At 36.3% G+C, this 16,953-nt stretch overlaps 1 protein-coding gene across 1 annotated transcript; it reads left to right on the top strand.

The window, feature by feature from the left end:
* The first annotated feature begins 5,147 nt into the window (after positions 1 to 5,147).
* Positions 5,148 to 8,345, top strand: LOC149252750 (cell division cycle 20.1, cofactor of APC complex-like). Its single transcript, XM_089454263.1, has 4 exons — positions 5,148 to 5,238; positions 6,968 to 7,230; positions 7,316 to 7,894; positions 7,994 to 8,345. The coding sequence occupies exons 1-4, from the start codon at positions 5,148 to 5,150 to the stop codon at positions 8,138 to 8,140; spliced, it is 1,080 nt and encodes a 359-aa protein (XP_089310389.1). The 3' UTR covers positions 8,141 to 8,345.
* The last annotated feature ends 8,608 nt before the right edge of the window (positions 8,346 to 16,953 follow it).

Raw genomic sequence — 16,953 nt, 5'->3', positions numbered from 1 at the left:
TCTTGGATGAATGAGAGAATAATCTATATTTCAAATAGTCCTTTGGCTTCTCTTGAAAATATATTGATGATTAAACAAGCCCCCAAATTGTCAAAAATACATGGCAATAAATATGTCTAGACACAAGCCCTAAAAAACATCCAACCATTGTGTCTAGAACTTCAATGTTGCTAAGATTAGAAAACTTCATCCCAAATTTCATTTTACACATTTTATGTACGCTAAATTTGTTTCATTGCCATCTACATAGATAGCTTATCAATCATTAAGGTAAACATAGTTTCTTCACCATTTACATAAAAAGGTTATGAAGTACTCATGTTTATTGAAAATAAACTCCATGAATTAGAGATGAGAGATGTCATTTACAAGCTTGAGCCATGGACATCGTAAATGATAAAAATAACATAATATTTACATAAAACATTTATAAACAAATTTCAAACATATAAGTGAATACATTCTTTAAAATAAATCTAAATAACATGTATAGAAACCAGAAATATTTGTGCATTTCACAACAATCCAAGAAAAATAGAGAAAATAACACAAATTTAGTAATTTTGAAATACATCATTTCACTTACACCTGTGACATCCATTGTGCGTTAATTCCCTCGTAAATATTTCCTTGTAATTATGTAAACATGAATTCAAAATGGCTGAGAGAAAGGGACATGGATTCCATTGCATGAGGAGGGAGATTGCTTGAGGAATTGGTTATTTTAAATATCAGTCAGTTGACTGAGTGGTTTTAATGGGTTGATCGTGTATTAAATTTAACAAGAAAGAAGGACATAGGGTCATACTTCCTTGGATTAATTTACAAGGTAGAGGGGACAAAATATTAAAGAAACACATGGGCTGCGCTGGCAGGACAACATGCTAATAATCCCCCAGTACCTAAATCGAATGAGGGGTCGCACAAAGAGTGTGGAATAAGAAAAAAACCACCATGATCGTGCTAGGAGGATAGACAATGTGATGCACATGCCTACACAAAACCAAGAATATGGTTGAAGCAAGAAAAATGGAGGTAAAGGGGCTCCTGGAAAGATCCAATTGTCCATAGAGAGGCAAGCATTCTCTAATGGAATTCTCATGCACTGAGGGGGATGAAGGCGATTCTTCCATTCAGGAAGACCAAGAGTCATCTAGTGGAAAATAAAGCAAGAAATTTCTCATGAAGAGGAAGGGGATAGAAAAAAAAAATCAATAGAGAGGGAGAAATTAGACTGTAAACAAACTAGTTGATGAACCTAAGAGGGTTTGTTGGTGGAGGACAAAAATCAGTAGTGGCTTATCAAGGACTGGTGAAGCCACTGATGGTGGTTTTCTTGGAATGGAGAACCCACTGGGAAGTTTGTGGACTAATGAAGCTACTGGCCAGGAGACAGAGATACTCAAGTACTTGGGGTGGCTAAGGAAACACCAGGTGTGGTCATGGGATGGGAACACTAGTGCTTGTACTCTCTGAAGAAATACCTAGAAAGGGTCATCTCTATTCTCCCATGGTAGTTTTTCCAACTAAGGAACCTTCCCATGTTAAAATCTTATCCTCCTGTGGTTGCATGAGGACTGAAGAAACCACCTAGTGTGGCTTTCCATGGGAACCACTAGGAAGCTTGTGGTTTGAAGAACCTATTGATTTATCAGTAGATTTCTAACTGAAGAACCTTCCCATATTTGAATATTGAGCTCTCCTCCTCTTGTAATTGAGTAATTTCTTATCTAGGGCTGAAGAAACCACCAAAAGTGGTTTTCCTTAGGACTGAGAAACCATTGGAATCTTGTGGTATAAATAACCTACCGATTCATCAGTAGCTTTCCACTTAAGAACCTTCCTATGTCACAATAAGATTTATCTCCTAGTTTAGAGATGTGATTCTCTGTGAAACAATGGACCCCAGTGATGAAAGCTAACTGAGTTAAACTTACTAAGATTGAGTAGTGGTTTGATTAAGTCTAAGGTATACCACTGGGAATCTTATGGTCTGAAGAACCTATTGATTTATCAATATATTTCCATTGAGGAACCCTCCCATACAATAATGAGATTATGCCCCTGGACTAGAGATGTTAGTCTTTGTCCTTATAAAAGACCCATGTGATGAAGCTGACTGAGATTAGGCCCTATGACATGATAGTGGGAAAACTGTTAAGAAAAAATGATGGAATTAAGTCCCTGTGTATTTGGTTATTTAACTAGTTGGTGGGTAAAGGAGAGTTATCTTTGGAGGTCCTATTATATTTGGAAGCACTTGTTTAAAGTGTTAAGCACTCCTCCTCAAGCTATGGAATCTAGCTCGGGGGTGAAAACTATAAGAAAGAATTGGTTGTAGTGTGTCTAAGGTTGGGTGGAGAGTTGAAGTCCCAATCTCAGTTGCTAAGCACATTTTATATGATATTTAGGCCGATAGGCCTTCCTTTGAAAGAGACTTTCGTCGTCCTTTTGATTCTCAGGCTGACACCTGGCGGAGTGGGCAATTTGCTTCGTATTTGTTCAGGCTTGATTCTCAGGCTGACACCTGTGCGCATTTTCAAAATATTCGTCATGGTCTCCTTCAATTATTCGTTTCCGCTCATTCTGGAACCGTCTGCATTAACTTGGGCGATGTCGGTCAAGACCACGTCGAGGCCGAGCAGGGCACAGAAAGCATGCCTGGGTGTGAGTAGAGGCTGGCCCGAGTGACTGTAAGCCATGGGAAAAGCTCGTCGAGGGAAAAGCGCATCAAGGGAAAAGCTCGTCGAGAGGCAGCGGAAAGGGGTTGCTGTCGGTAAAATTGTTCGTGTTGTCGATGGCAGACATGAGGGTTTGAAGGGTGAAGTGATTGAGGTTTTGGATAATGGGGATAAGGGTTCTGCTCAAACGGTGACTTTGAGGCTTTCCAGGAGCGAAGAGAAGGTCCTTGTGGGTTTCAGGGAGGTTGCTGATTTGGGGTCCGTTGAAGAGGAGGATTGCCTGAGGAGGCTTAAAAATATAGCAGTTCGAAGCAACGAGCGAAATACAGAGGGAGGTGGTAGACACTCGAGGGTTCGAATGGAGGAAGATTATAGGAATAAGGACGAAAATCGACTGAATTATGGTGGTATCAGGGTTGAGGAGAAATCTGAGGTTTAGAGGAACGACGTGGGTAGGGACTTTGGAAGTAGGGATGAGAAAAGAGGGGATTATAGAGGCAGGGATGAAACAAGGGCAGATCCAGTGAGCAGGGAGGATAGAAGGATCAGAGAATCGAAGAGCAGGCACCAAAGAATGGCCGATGATGGGAGGGATGGGAAAAGAGATGACAAGAGGGGGGAAGATAGAGAGAGACAGAGAAGAGAGTTGGAAGCGCAGAAGGATCTGGATCGTGGTGAAAGAGGTTATCGGAAAGTGGATGATGGGCACGGATATGGCGGAACCGAGAGAAGAAACAGACGGGAGGATGGGGAGGAACAGAGGGAATTTCGACATCAGAGTAGTAAGAGTGAGAAGCCTCCTAGTAGAAAAGAAAAGCGAGTGGAGGACGACAGAAGAAAGATTGAATCTGAGATTGGAGGAAATGAAAAGAGTAAGTTCGATTGTAACGTTGCAGAGAGGAACACAGAAATGCCTTGGCTCAGGAGCCACATTCGGGTCAGAATCATCAGCAAGCACTTCAAGGGGGGAAAGCTCTACTTAAAGAAGGGCAGGGTCATCGATGTGGTCGATCCTATCACTTGTGATCTGTTGTTGGATGAGAATGGGATGGTGGTTCAAGGAGTAAAATAGGATATTTTAGAGACTGCTATACCAAAGAGAGGGGGACCCATTCTTGTTGTGCAGGGAAAGCACAGGGGTGTTCTTGGCAAACTAATGGAAAGAGACTCGGACAAAGGAGTTGGAGTGGTGCAGAAAGAGGACACATACGAGATGTTGACGTTGTCTCTTGACCATATCGCGGAATTTGTGGGGGATCCGAATGAATTAGGTTACTGATGCAAACTGACCGAGGACCTCGGTAATGGCACGCTATTCAGCATGACCCTCAGAAGTTGCTGGATTTAATATGCAATTGAGACAATGCTCAATATGGAATAGCGTCTTTCTTCAGGCTGTCAAGTAAGTTCATTGAAAATAGCATTCAAGTGTATTTGTAGTAGCTTTCTAACCTGTGAAGGAGTACTAGCTTTCTAACTTGTGAAGGATCAAAGATGAATCCCAACTTTTGCCAAGATTTGGCCTCGTTCTGAATACAACACTGAATCAATCTTCACATATGTTTGACAAGAATATATTTTTTCTTTTGCGGGAAATTTACTTGAAAAGCACGGTATTTTAATTATGTAGCTCAATTAAAGAGGAAGCTTGAGGGGTTTGTAGTTGAGTCACTAAACATCATGTTTGCCTTTGTTTCTTCATTTGTGGTTTCTATACTAACTTGATGAGTATCAGAGTTATCAATTTAATAAACTAATAAATTTTTCTGGAAATACTGAACATCCCTCTAAAATATATCTGACATCGAGGAAACTTGAGGGGTTTGTAGTTGAGTCACTAAACATCATGTTTGCCTTTGTTTCTTCGTTTGTGATTTCTATACTAACTTGATGAGTATCAGAGTTATCAATTTAATAAACTAATACATTTCTCTGGAAATACTGAACATCCTTCCCCGAAGTAGATTCTTATACTATACTTCATGACGCAATGTTTTCTGACTCTGAAAATTTGGAACATTGTCGAATGTGAAGGTTTTTATTTTTTAGAGGAAAAAACGCTGGATTTCTATTAGAGAAATATAAGATCCAGTACATTGTTCAGAAATGTCATCCAGAAATTTCCATCTTGTGTGACAAAATATACCCAAGAGTATCAAACAAGAACAACTTGTAAAACAGCAAAAACTAGTAAATAAAAACAACATGTACCAAAGTGGCCAAAGTTCAGTATATAGGCCAGTGCTCTACCTAGAACAAAAAACATTCTCCAAAATATCTGGTATCAAAAAAACATATGACAAGCCTGTCATTTAAGGTAATATTAGTGTGCCCACCTCCCTGACGGCGCCCTCCACAATTAATCTGAAATTCATAAGACCAAAGGTACCCCAAAGGCCTTCCTTCAACATCACATCCGCTTCTTTGTTCGACTCCCTGTAAATGTGAGAAATTTATCTAATATTGATGTTTGCCATAAGGAGCCTGATCCGCTCAATCCATCTAGAAAGGGAGGGAGGGTCAAATTCAGTAAGACCCTGGATGCCCAGAATGACAGGTCTGGAGTCCCCTTTTACATATTGTGATCACTGAATCGTTTTCAGGGTAAATTTCAGGGGCTAAATTTCACCCATGGGCTGATTTTCCGATTTTTTTTCAAAATAAAGATTTTCCAATTCCAATTTGCCCAATTTTTATAGGATAAAACTATTTTACGTTAAAAATCACCAAATTTTTCAAAACTATTTAGAATATTTGGAAATTTGATTATTTTTACAAAAATATCACCAAACACATAAAGTTTGCATATCAAGGATTAGTAAATTTCACCAGGTTTCTACACTTATAAATAAATTTCCATGCTTAAGATTTCCGTTGCTCATTTTCTTGAACATTTCACAATTCATGTATTATCATTGTCTTCTGGCATTTACTTGTACCCCAAATAATGGTCAAAAGTGAATATTGCAGTTTGGCAAAATGCTTAGTCTTATAAGTTAATACAAAGAAGAAAGAGTAGGCCCTTACATCACTGCCACCACATTAAGAAAGCCAACGATATCCAATAGAGGACACAATGTACTAGCGAAGAAAGGTGCTTAGCATAAATTTTAGTTTCTTAGTCATCCCAAAAAATTGGAAATCCATTCTATCGAAACCCTTTAGAGAACCCTCGAAACATGTCAATTTTCATGAATAGGATAGAGTAGTGAGCCAAAGGACATGGCAACACCACCACACCTATCTTCCTATGGAGTTAAGGATCACCATAAGACTAGCTCTCCATTGTATATGGGTCTATAGAAATTATCATGAATCCTTGCCCTTCATAAGACAAATATTGTCTAGTGCACTTGCAATACCAAAATATGTGTAATAATTCCCTCCTTGCCACACTAGATGCACATGCTATTTTTCAGACTATATCTGGCCAGTCTGAGTTTTTTGATTCTTCAGTCTTTAATCCTGGATTTACCTTTTTGCGTTTTAAGGAACTAGATTTTCTTTTTGGTAAATTTTGGAGTGCACATTGTCTTGTGTTTTACCTTTAAGCTTTGATCGCCTGTAGTCTTTTGAACCTAAAACCAGCTAGCAGGATTTTGAATGCTTTAGTTTGCGGGTTAAGGGTTAAGAATCTGCGGTTTTGTTCTAAAAGAGTAAATGTTTGGACAGATTGTAGAGACAATTACAAGAACTGAAAAGTTTCAGTTGGATCCGCTTGGATTTCCTAATTTGAAGCTTAAATACATTCCGGCTGCATATTCTTTAATTTTGAGCAAAAGCTTGTCATATTCTTCAGCTAGAAGGCAGAAGGCTCAAAGCAAGCAAACGTCGAGCTGTTTTTTTATTATCATTGAACTGAAACACCTTGGTCCAGTTGTTTTCCATTGCAAAGGCATTAAGAAATTTGTCGGCAGCCGATACGATATTGACAATTAAAATGGATAGTTCCACTGAAAGCCTTTTGTGTGAAGAGAATCTGCAGATTGATAGTCCATGGTCAAAAGATTTGAATACTCATTGCATCGACCACAGTGATTCAACGTCGTACCACGATTTTCCCTACTACACCGGCCACGTCGGTTCTTGTTCGACATTGCCCTTTGTTGTACCTGAAGATTACGATGAAGCGATTAAAATCTGTCTAGAGAAGGAATCGGCCTTTATGCCAAGTGCAGGCTATTATTTGCAACATCTTAGGGCCAGTGAATTATGTGACGCAAGGAGGTCCATTTACCTTTTTTTTCTTAATATTTTAACTTATCCATGTTGATTATAGTCTGCAGATAGAACTCTGGATGCACCAAATCTTGTGGATGATTATTACTTGAACCTACTAGACTGGAGTTTGAACAATGTGTTGTCCATAGACCTTGGCAATACTGTATACCTGTGGAATGCTTCAAATAGTTCTATATTGGAGCTTCTGATTGCAGACAATGAAGAAGGCCCTGTTACTAGTGTTAGCTGGGCACCTGATGGGAGGCACATTGCCATTGGGTTGAATAATTCTGTTATACAGCTATGGGACTCTTCATCTGATAAACAGGTAAATAAAATCTCCTTATCTCTTCAAGGTTTTTTCATTCCAATGTAATGGAAAACTCCAAATTTTGACATGGATAAAATTGCAGTTAAGAACATTGAAAGGTCATCATGCACGTGTTGGTGCCCTTGCTTGGAATGGTCCTATTCTTACGACAGGAGGACGGGATGGGATCATAATCAATCATGATGTTCGTATGCGAGAGCACATTGTTCAAACATACAGAGGGCATGACCAGGAGGTTTGTGGATTGAAATGGTCTCTTTCTGGCCAACAACTTGCAAGTGGGGGGAATGACAATCTACTGTACATTTGGGATCAGAGCATGGCATCCCATAATTATACCTCTCAATATCTCCATGGCTTATATGAACATTGTACAGCAGTCAAGGCCTCGGTATGGTGCCCTTTCCAAAGCAATCTTTTAGCATGTGGTGGAGGGAGTGCAGACAGGTCTATAAAGTTTTGGAATACTCACACAGGTGCCTGCTTAAATACCGTAGACACTCATTCCCAAGTTTGTTCATTACTCTGGAATAGGCATGAACGTGAGTTACTGAGTTCACATGGATTTAGTCAGAACCAGTTAACCTTATGGAAGTACCCATCTGAGGTGAAGATTACTGAACTTACAGGTCATACTTCTCGAGTTCTTCATCTGGCACAGGTATGGAAATTGATTTATTTTTATGAGTACTTATGCATTCATCTTTCGTTTTATGAATGGATTTGTCCTCATGATCCTTCTTATGCCTTACCTCTTCATAGCCCTGATGGGTACACAGTTGCATCAGCTGCAGCAGATGAAACACTCAGGTTTTGGCAAGTATTTGGAGTTACTGATACCTCAAAAAGGGCGAAGAGTAAAGATGAAAATGGGGCTTTCAGCAAGTGTCATACTTACATCCGCTAATAAGCATCTTTCTATATTTATGAAATGAGGATGTTTAACTCAAGGTAGTAATTAAATGTTCTGTTTTCTATTTCACATAGCTCTTCTGCAGGCTGTTGGATTGCCATGGAGCATGTTCCACTTTCTTCAATGTAATATGCTACAGTTTCTTCTTTCTTTCTTCTCATATACCATGAACTTTGAATTTATCTTTTGTGAAACCTGATGGAACAATGTTGCAACAACTTTCTGAGACAAGAACCACTCCTTCAGTTGCATCGTAAAAATTAAAATGGTTTTGGAAAATCTTTGGAGCCCCATATTCTTCAATGAAGGTTCTGAAAATGATACATTATGAGTGTTAGCAAGTATGTCATTCACATCAACAAAGAAACCTCCACGCCTCCTCCACTCATGGAATGATTCACATTCTACAAAAAGCCTTCATGCCTCTACTCAATCTTATAGGTAATTCTTGAATGATTTATCTTCTTCATTTTGCTATGACGCACTTATTATGTAATTTCTTACCTGAGATAAATTCTATATCTATATTGCTATAGAATTTTAGTTCTGTATCTATATTGCTATTTCATTTGTATAATTTTTTTGTAATATTTTACATTGTATCGTAGTTCAGTTCCTTAGGCTTGTACCGTAGTTCAGTTCCTTAGGCTTGCAAAATTCATCTCTCACATATATTCATTCAAGAGATCAGTAAAGCATTTTTTAATAGACATTAATCAGAAAAATAGTCACATACATAGGTGCTTGAAACTTGAAAGAACTCCATGAATTACCCTGACTTGTGGCTACAACTCTCAACCTTACAAAAATATTGACTGCGACAGAAGAACTGAAAAACTTACTAAAGACCTCCATGCATACCAGGTATTGATGATATAGCCATGAATGAGTAGACACTAAATTGAGAGCTTCTAATGTGCTGCTAGGACAAGTGATATTCATCATCATTTGCTGTGCCCTTGTTGCAAGATCCTGTCTCATGGAACTGTTGGTCTGATCAGTTATCTTTGTCCTCTAACACCTTGCATATTTTGAATGTTTGTTAAAGAACTGAAAAACTGACTAAAGACCTCCATGCATACCAGGTATTGATGATATAGCCATGAATGAGTAGACACTAAATTGAGAGCTTCTAATGTGCTGCTAGGACAAGCGATATTCATCATCATTTGTTGTGCCCTTGTTGCAAGATCCTGTCTCATGGAACTGTTGGTCTGATCAGTTATCTTTGTCCTCTGACACCTTGCATATTTTGAATGTTTGTTAAAGTTGTTCATGCTCATTGGTTCTATGATCTATCATATCATTCCTCCCATTTGCTGGTATCTGTTATTGGTCTGTTGGACTGATCAACCATATTTATCTTTTTTTATTAAAACAACCATATTTATCCTATATTCATCTGCTTCCCAAATTAGTTTAAGTTGTGGCTTTTTTGTTTTGTCTGATTTCCATCCGGTGCCTGTGCTTTGATTTGAAACTTCGTTGTTTGTGTTAATTGTTGTGACTGCTTTCTCTGGGACCCTTGTCAGATTTTGGCCTCTCATACTGTCTGCCCCACTAATTGATATTTTTGCTGGTACTAAAATTTAACATACCCACATGTGTTTTCCAATACCTTTCTTTATGCCAAATAGTGTGGGTTTCAGTGCCAATAAAGTAGATTAAGTTCCATCATGGTTTCATCTATTTATTGCCACTTTCCAGTACATTTTGGTAATGAATTCATTTATTGATGAGTAAGAAATAACCAGATGAAAACCTTGTTTTCCCTATTCGTAAAGTTCTAAGGTAATTAAAAGGAGATACTTGTTAGGTTTCTTAAATTTAATGTGGCAACACTTATTCACTTAGTTTTATTCAAAGTTTGCAGATGATCTGTAATTTATTATGCATGGCTGATTGGTAATTCCTTTTCCCCTTCTTTGCAGGGGAAAGCTACAGGTCTATACTATCGATGGCTTCCACAGTGCAACCGTGGCGACAACATTTTCTCCTTACCTCTGAGTATTGCATATGAATGAGATGTATTCTTCATATATGCGTGGCCATCTATAGAGGTTTGTTGATTTTGGGTAATTAACTTAACCTCTTGATTTTGGGTAATTAACTTACTCTAAAATGAAATAAGACATTCAATGTGTTCCTGAAAAGTAATTGCACAATGCTCCAGTCCAAGAAAACAAGGTTTTCCACAAACCAATTAACTCTTCTAGAAAAGTTCAACAATTCCAATTTAATAATCCTATCGGCCTCTCTTCGTACCTTTTGGGACAATTGCTAGTATATACACAATACTTTGTTCATTGTTGTTGTGCATGTGTTTAATGTGTTGTCTTAAATATTGTATTGATATTGATTTAATGTGTTGGCTTAAAGCCTATTTTGGAATTGATTCAATGTATTGGACTAATGCTTGTGATATAACATGAAATGAGGAATGTTGATTTCCTGTAATGTTCTTGGGTGAATTAATGAATCCCTATAGGTGTTCATGATATGGTTTTATGTTTATTATTAGCCTAAGAGACTAGTATATCTCTTAACTATTATGAGATTGTTTTATGTTTATTATTAGTCAAACCCATAGACATAAAACCTATTATAAGCTTGAATTTGGTCTAATGAGCCTAAATATAATGGAGGGATGGACCTTTGTCTTATAGAAAATTTGGATTTTAGGCATTATTATCAGTTGACAAGCTCATGAAGTATAGTATTATCTATGTGTGTGTTTGTGTGTGTGTGTGTGTGCGCGCGCACGCATGCACGTGCATGTGTGTGTGTGTGCGCGCATGCACGTGCACGCTTGTGTGTGTGTGCGTGCATGTGTGTTGAATGGTATGGGTTGAGCCTTGTTAAATTCTCAGGAGATATATCATAGCATGTGTATATTTGTATGTCTAATAACTATGTAATTGTAGACTGGGCCAAAGCATTTACAAGCTCAGGAAGGATAGCATGGGTGTTGTGTATGCACGCACATTAAAACCTTAGGAGGGATAGCTCCAAAGAGCAGCACTATTATATCTAACTATACTTGTATGGAAATGGTAGGGGCTAACCCTAAGGCATTAAGGGCCCGGACCTCAAGTCGTAAAAGGACCATGTGTGTTGGTGTTGTAACCAAGCACCGAAGGTGGAGAGGATCCTAGCATATACCCATTTATGTTGTGGGAGTTGGAAGTTTAGGGCCCATAGAAGAAAGGAGGTTTAGGTTTAAGCACCCATGCGAATAGTCTCTATGTCCAAGTGCTAGGGAGGTCTTGGCACTAGATGAGAAGTACCATCAAGTAACACGAAATTTTTTCTCTCAGAAGAATTACCCTAGAGGTATCAAATGGAGGTTTAGAAAATTTTGTGAGGAATTATTCACTGGGATGATGTGACAATGTGGGGCCAACTTGGTGGTGAAGTTGTGGAGGACCCTGAATTAATTATAATGTGAAAATGAGTTTCACCATGCAAGGAAAGACTGGTGGGACCCATGTCTAGCATGAAAGGTGACATGGCCTCAAGGCGATGTGGAAACCTGGGAGGTGGGACATGTGTCACTTGAATTTAGGCATTTTGTGGGGCCAAGAAGCCTGTAGATTAGTGTCATGTGGCACAGCTCAGTTAGAGCCACGTGGAGGGTGTGATGTCACCCCACCAATAAAAATTGATGACATCACCTTAGTGCCTCTACCCTGATTATTTCTTGAGGATTTTGGTGCAATCCCATAGGGATTTAATTCTCGAGGTGATGTGGAGTAGTGGGGCCATTTGTATGGTACTCATTGTATCATGGTGGAGGTTTATAAGGTCATATCACCCTGACGGATTTAAAGAAATCGCAAGGGGGAAAGGGTTCTGACGATGTGGCATGGTGGAGACCACACGCATGACCATGAGTGAAGGAAATCAAATGCATTGAAGGAGGGGTCCATGAAGGGGGGTTTTGACCCCATGTGATTAGTTGAAAAGTGATCTCCTAAAATTTTATGTGGCAACATGGCATGGAAGCTCCACATCACCCCGACACTTCTATCCCAAAGATTTTGAGAGAGGACTGCAGTGGGAACTCCCAAGATTTTATTTCCGCGGTTAGGTGACATATAGGGGCATGCACATTCGGTATGATTAGAAGGGGGATATAACCTTTATAGACACACACACACAAGCTATAGAATGATATAGTGTGATATTGGACATGAACAAGTCAACAACTATGTAGATATGCCACATGGTGATGATATGGTATGTGACTTGGGTAGTCACATGGGAACCAAGTGGAAGGTAGATGACATGGTGAGACCTAATAGGCCAAACTTTAATTGACCTTATCTTTTGATCCAGGAATCATATTGAAGCAAATTTTATATCATTGGAAAGGTCTCAATGGGATGAACACAATGGTGTTATCCATCTTAAGTTTTGGTGTAGTTGAAAAACATTGAAAAATTTAGACCCTGTTTCCATAATGGGACATTGGAGGTTAGGTCATCAGAGTAATCCTCCTTATACCCTTAGTATGGGCTAGGGATATTAGGGGGTGTGTTACAACACCAATTATTAAGTAAATATCTCACTAAAAAAAATCCCATAATGATACAATTCAAGCTTCAAAAATAGAATGGAGAAGAAAAACTTTGAAGTCCTTTGAATATAATCATCACATTGGGGTTCACTTAGTAATTTTCAAAGAACATGTATCCATGGACTAATAATAATCATCCATGTTAAAATTTATGATATCCTCCTCTTATTTCTCTTGTGTCTTTTTGGTAAATTTATTTATAATTATTAATAATCTTTTGTGATTTTTTATCATTTTGTTAGAAAAGTAGTATTCGTAATTGAAAATTTTCACTTGCATATAATTTTATTATTCCATATTCAAATTATTTATGATTATTCAATAAATATGTATTTATAAAATTTCATAAAAGAGAGTGCTTAATCTACTTATCATGCACCAAGTGAAAACTACATTTTTAACTAACCCTTTTTAAGATATACCTCTTTTGATTTGATCTTTTGAAATGCTCTTCGACTTAGTATTTGGCATCAAAAATAGTGATCAAATGGTTCTCTAATATGCATATGAAAATATAAGAAAATATATAAAACTAAATGAAAAAATATTCATAATTGTCAATCTCATTAGCTTTTAATGTAGCATTTATGTTAGTTATATATCGATCTTATATTTAATAACAATTGATTGTCTGCTGACAAGGTCGACTATGAGAACATGGAAGAGAATTCAAACATTCTTGAGCTTCAAACATATAAGTAAATATATTCTTTAAAATTAATTTAAACAACATTTATAGAGACAAGTAACATTCATGCATGCCATTATAGTCCAAGTAAAATAGATAAAAGAACACAAACTCACCTCTTCTAAAGTACCTCATATCACCAACATCTTAAATCATGTCACACACAAAAAAAATTTAATCATACAATTTGACCTTTGAAATTGAGTCAAACAAGAAAAAACATCGGTGTTCTTCAAATATGATGTTATCACATGAGGATCACTTAGTAAAAAAATTCAAAACACATGCTTTCATGGACTAATAATAACATGTTGTAATGGTACAAAATTCAAGCATAATATGTATATATATATATATATATATATATACATATATATATATATATATATATATACATATATATATATATACATATATATATATATACATATATATATATACATATATATATATACATATATATATATACATATATATATATATATTATAACCATAATTTATAAACATAAATAATATTTCATTAAGAATTACATAATCCATAGATGTAGTGGGTGATGAGAACTTACCTGTGAAATGAAAAACCTAACTCACTCACAATTTTGTGGACACCAAGTTGCCATGCACAAGTCTCTGATCCAACTAATTGAAACCAATGTGTGGGGGATGATTCCCCACCCAGCCATAGGCTCAACCACACCATGTATTTCTGCAATTGACCACCTTTGACCCCTCAATCAACTACCTCTACTAGTGAATCCCTACTTTCCAATAATTCTCATGGAAAATGATGCCTCATCCCTCTTCTAATCCATTATACATAACTCTTGTATTCCAAAAATGGAAGGAAACACTTCATGCATATGTTCCACATGTCATCATGCAATTTTTTTTTCATATTAAGTTTTTCTTAATTTAGCTTTTTCCATAAATTTATCTTTACTTAATTTTACTCTCTTTTTCTTATTAATAAAACAGTTTAATTTATTTTATTTTTCCAGCAAAATTATATTAATGAGGATTGAATATACATGTTTCAATCCCATATCGAGATTGGCCTAGGCTTGATAAAGAGATCATTTTGCATTCTACTTAGAAAAGACAAATTAAATATCAAAAAATTGATTACTCTCTACTATCCTTCTGATAAAATTATACTTGTTTATTTATTATTATTTAATAATAATATTGGGCATTACATACTCCCCATATTCAAGGAATTTTGTATTGAATTTAACTTTGATTATGTTACCTCTTTTTCCTTTTTTTGTTTTATTTTGTTTTGTTAGTTCACAAAAAGTGCAAGAAAGACTATTGCTTCTTTACTTTCGGAACAATAAGCATCGAAATTTCATAGGAAGTGTAAGCATTGCTCTAACACTTCTCTACTTTTGAAATAGTAAGCATTGAAAGTTCCCAAGAAGCGTGAGCAACACTCTATAACTTCTTTACTTTCAGAAAACTAGGCTTAAATCCATCTCAATCTATTATGACCTTAAGTTTGCAGACATTATCTACCTAAATAGGAATCCGTCTTGGTATTCACGTACTCTAGGCATCTTGAAAGGTTATCTAGAAACTCTTGCCACAAATCACCAGGGTAGACATCCCCAAGCATCAAATTCCAATCACATAACTCCACTAGTGAGAAACACTCTAGTCATTATTTGGACTTCAACATCACAACTCCAATATTAGACACATGACCTTCTCAATATGGTCCTATGTCACATCGAGCATTCACATAAGGAAAAGAGACAATGGTATAAGTATTTGATTGAGTATGTCGCTAGCCCATAAGATGTTACATATTATACCTCGTAAGTATGGCCTTTGAAAAGATCATCAAGTAAATTGGCCCTCTCAACCCACTTGAGTATTTATTTCTAATTACTACCTCACATCATGCAATCAATGCATTAGTTAAATAATCATAAGTTCATAATATCATATAAATAATCAACATTTTACTTCTCACATGCCATCATTAACATCTCATAAAAAAACTGCATACAATTACTGCATGTCTTCACAGCATGAAATACCATCATAATTATATAACATCAACATATTTGTATAAAAAATATAACATTATCTCAACATAATCAATGGAACCATATGTTAACATAACATCATAAATATGAATAACAATTTCAATGCATATCACATGTAGAGCCATAAGACATCATGAGTGTCCCTATCATGATTAATTAATAAAATTAAAATCATTAGCCTACATAAACAATGAATACCTTCTCTTACATTTAATGTAATGGCATCATTTGGCATTCATCTAAAATCTAGGTTGGATCATCAATGCTATGACTGTCATGTTCTCAACAAGATAACAATTGCTTTTCAAAAGAAAATCTTTTTTTTTCAAGAAAGTTGACAATTTACATGCTAAGTATAGTGCATCTTTCAATTAGATGTTAATGCTTTCACATATTTCCTTATCTAAATACATTATTTGATCTCAAATGGGTCTTCGTTATTTAGAGCCACAATATCTAAGTAGGTATTCTTTCCTGATATTGAAACTAGGTGAATTTCCTTATTATGATCAAAATTTAATAGTGTCGGGCATGAATATCTTTTGATCACTACCCATGGTTCTTACATCACTTTATATCTTTTTCTTATCCATTATAGGACCACTATAGCTAATAGCAGTTACACAATGTCATCATTTTTAAGATAACATTATTCTCCTAGGCACATTGACTCATCTAATCCAATTATACAACTCATTATAGGCATGCAATTTTCTTACTCTTCATCCTAAGTTTGACTCATTAGTGTCTAATACTCAACCTATCACACAATCTATTTCCTTTGTCACAAGTATATAATTGTTATCCTTGAATATTAAACCTTTAAACATTTTTCTCAATTTATAACTTTTCATTCCTCAACAATTACGAGTTTTCATAAATTCCTATATTGACACTAAAATAATATAGGTCATCACTATCACCCTTGCCAATCATCCATATTCATCATTCATGCTACTCAATCCTCTAATCAATATCATAAATAAAACTTGTTGCTTGAGAGAAACATTCCTTTAGTTCCTCATACCACAGATTAATATTTCCATACAAAGAGCTTATGCCCTCCCATTGTTCAATTTTATTATGCATTCTCTATGCTTAAGTTTTCCTTGAAATTTTCAGTTAAACACACCTGCATAATCTATTCTACTTATTATATCCTCATATTCTTCCCCACATACTGTGGTGTTCCAAAATTAGACACTTCCAATAAATAAACAAAATCATTATAATTAAAGGATTACATTGAAAGTACACTAAATTCAACATAGCTTTTTCCTTGTGGAATAATAAGACATCAATGTGTTGCTTCTATAACAATGATATATTAATGCAATGCCTTATTTTTATTTTTTCCAATGTGATTCCCAATACACTATCGGGAACTTAAGCCCATTATGTTGCCAACTTGAATACCACCTAATCTCTTAAACCCTTCTATTAGTTGGACTAGGATTCCTCCCCTTCACCATAGTTACACAAATTTGCT

This window comes from Pinus tabuliformis, chromosome 7 (assembly GCF_031772625.1).
Source record: "Pinus tabuliformis cultivar Carrire ecotype Pingquan chromosome 7, CPIR1, whole genome shotgun sequence".
Taxonomy (NCBI): Eukaryota; Viridiplantae; Streptophyta; class Pinopsida; order Pinales; family Pinaceae; genus Pinus; species Pinus tabuliformis.
Note: the sequence above shows the minus strand (reverse complement) of the source record. Positions and strands in the feature narration are given on the sequence as shown.

What these genes read in the sequence shown, in the direction of transcription:
- LOC149252750 (XM_089454263.1), top strand. Translation starts at nt 5,148, where the DNA reads ATGTTTGCCATAAGGAGCCTGATCCGCTCAATCCATCTAGAAAGGGAG. An exon ending in CTGGATGCCCAGAATGACAG is followed by an intron (nt 5,239 to 6,967) that starts GTCTGGAGTCCC and finishes TATAGTCTGCAG; the next exon opens with ATAGAACTCTGGATGCACCA. An exon ending in ACTCTTCATCTGATAAACAG is followed by an intron (nt 7,231 to 7,315) that starts GTAAATAAAATC and finishes ATAAAATTGCAG; the next exon opens with TTAAGAACATTGAAAGGTCA.